The following is a 1,946-nucleotide window of genomic DNA, read 5'->3' on the forward strand; positions in this document are numbered from 1 at the left end:
CTTTCTATGATTTCGGCGTAATAGGCGGTGCTCTTATCGCTTTCGCCAGCTCCTTCCTCGCTTAGGGAGTCTTCGTCGGCGTAGTATGCTCTTTCAGGCTTATCCCGATTCTAGCCTCCGCGGTTCCGGTATCGTCCTTCCTGGCCCTCATTTCGTGGCCTTTATTAGTTATATCTGGGCTCTCTTTTGCCGAGGTCCTTGTTCCCTTGGTGTTGTCCTTCCTATGGCGGAGTCTCCTTCTACTATTCCGATTTTATCTCCGGGGTTCTTCCCCTCTATTCGCTAGGGCGGCCTCGGTCGTCTCCTCGTTCCCAGTTTCTGTTTTGGTTCTACCCTCCTCCTTATCGGTTCGGGTTATTTGGCCTTTAGGGTCAGAGTCGATTATCGTAGGTATTATCGCCGATTTCTCTCGGTCTCCAGCTACGAGGAGGGCGGTTTCGGTCCCTATAGCCTCTATTCCATAGGCGGTCGTTGCCCTATAGTGCCGAATCCTCGGGTTCGGATCCTTTATTGTCCCTTTCGTTGGTAGTATATATATGTTTTTCGCTATATTAGAGCTTCTTCGCTTCGTTTCCGGTCTTCCTATTGCATGCCGCTTTTAACTTTTCGCGCAAGGTCTTCCTCTTACTATCTACTATATTAATGTATTTAGATCATTCATCGGATTCCACCGGTGCCCTATAGAGTTACCATAGCTCCGGGTATAATTTGGCGTAAAAGCAGGTAAGCAGCTCAAGGTCTATGGCCTTTCCTACTACTCTAGATATATTAAAGATTCTTGCGGAGAAATCTCATAGCGGTTAGTCGCTTTCTATATCCTTAAGGGTAAAATAGGCTTAGTCTAGCTATTCTAGAGCTTCTTAAAGTTCTATATTAAATTCGGTTTTCACCGCGTCGAGGAAGGCGCTAATTAATGCGATATAGGTCTGCCTCTCTCGGTTATCGAGTAGTCTTCGCTACTAGACCAATGCGCTGCCTCTGATGAGTCTCTATGCGTTTTCCTTAATAAAAGCGACTTACTAAGGGCTACTTCCTTCGAGGTGGGATTTAACTAAGTTAACCCATAAGTGAGCGTCTATAAAGATTGCCATAGTCTTATCGTAGAAGATTTCCGCTAGGGGATCTCCGGATTTACCTCTTAATAGTATATCTAGCTAGAAGAGGCTAATATCGGTGAGTTTAAATCCGATATTAGCGTTCTTCCCTCCTCCTGTGCTCCCCTATTCCTAGTATCCTAGGCCTATTGGGTTTAACCTTGCGGTAGATGACATGAATGGCTCCATTAGTGGTTCCGTTATCCGTAGCTATCTTGCCCCACTCGGTCATAGGGGGAGTTAATTTCCTCGGTGAGGCTCCTAATATAGTAGAGTCAAGGCTATAGCGGGATAGGGGGTATATAGCGGCTAGGTTAGATGCGTCGCGTAGAGGGTCAGATATTGCGCCTAAGAGTATGTTCTATTTTATCCTTAGAATTACCCTGACGAGTTCTACTATAGTAATATCGATGGTGCTAGTGCCGAATATTGGATTCTGCTTGTTAATTCTAGCATCTAGTGCTGCGAGACTAGGTGCTAAGCCGGTTACTGGGCCGGATGCTAGGCCAATTGCGGAGGATGGGCTTAGGGTTATATTCTATCGGGACCTACTTATACGCCAGCGAGTCCCATATCCTCTAGCTTTAATCCGTAGTTTCACTCGAGGAGGTCGATTATCCGCCTTGCCGTCAGGGATCGCCGGTAAGAGTCTTCTATTTCTAATCTCATTTCTTCCGGAACCGGCATTCGCCTTACTATACTATAGGATCCTTGCGATCCCATTCCGACTAGGTTTAGGGCTCCTATCTAGAATTGAGGTATATGGCCTCCCGCGGTTGGGTTTAACTAGTTTATGCTAGGAACCGGGGGTCGAGCTATCAGATCCGTAATTTCTAGTGCTTCTATTCGCGC

General features: G+C 46.6%; 1 protein-coding gene across 1 annotated transcript; it reads right to left on the reverse strand.

The window, feature by feature from the left end:
* Positions 1-253: 253 nt before the first annotated feature.
* NECHADRAFT_89419 (uncharacterized protein) lies at positions 254-1,326 on the reverse strand (the record flags this gene model as incomplete). The annotated part of the gene is made up of 4 exons (XM_003039175.1): positions 254-516; positions 629-634; positions 1,021-1,051; positions 1,255-1,326. The coding sequence occupies 4 exons, from the start codon at positions 1,324-1,326 to the stop codon at positions 254-256; spliced, it is 372 nt and encodes a 123-aa protein (XP_003039221.1).
* Positions 1,327-1,946: the final 620 nt, after the last annotated feature.

The sequence above is a fragment of the Fusarium vanettenii genome, assembly GCF_000151355.1.
Source record: "Fusarium vanettenii 77-13-4 unplaced genomic scaffold NECHAsca_145_unmapped, whole genome shotgun sequence".
Taxonomy (NCBI): Eukaryota; Fungi; Ascomycota; class Sordariomycetes; order Hypocreales; family Nectriaceae; genus Fusarium; species Fusarium vanettenii.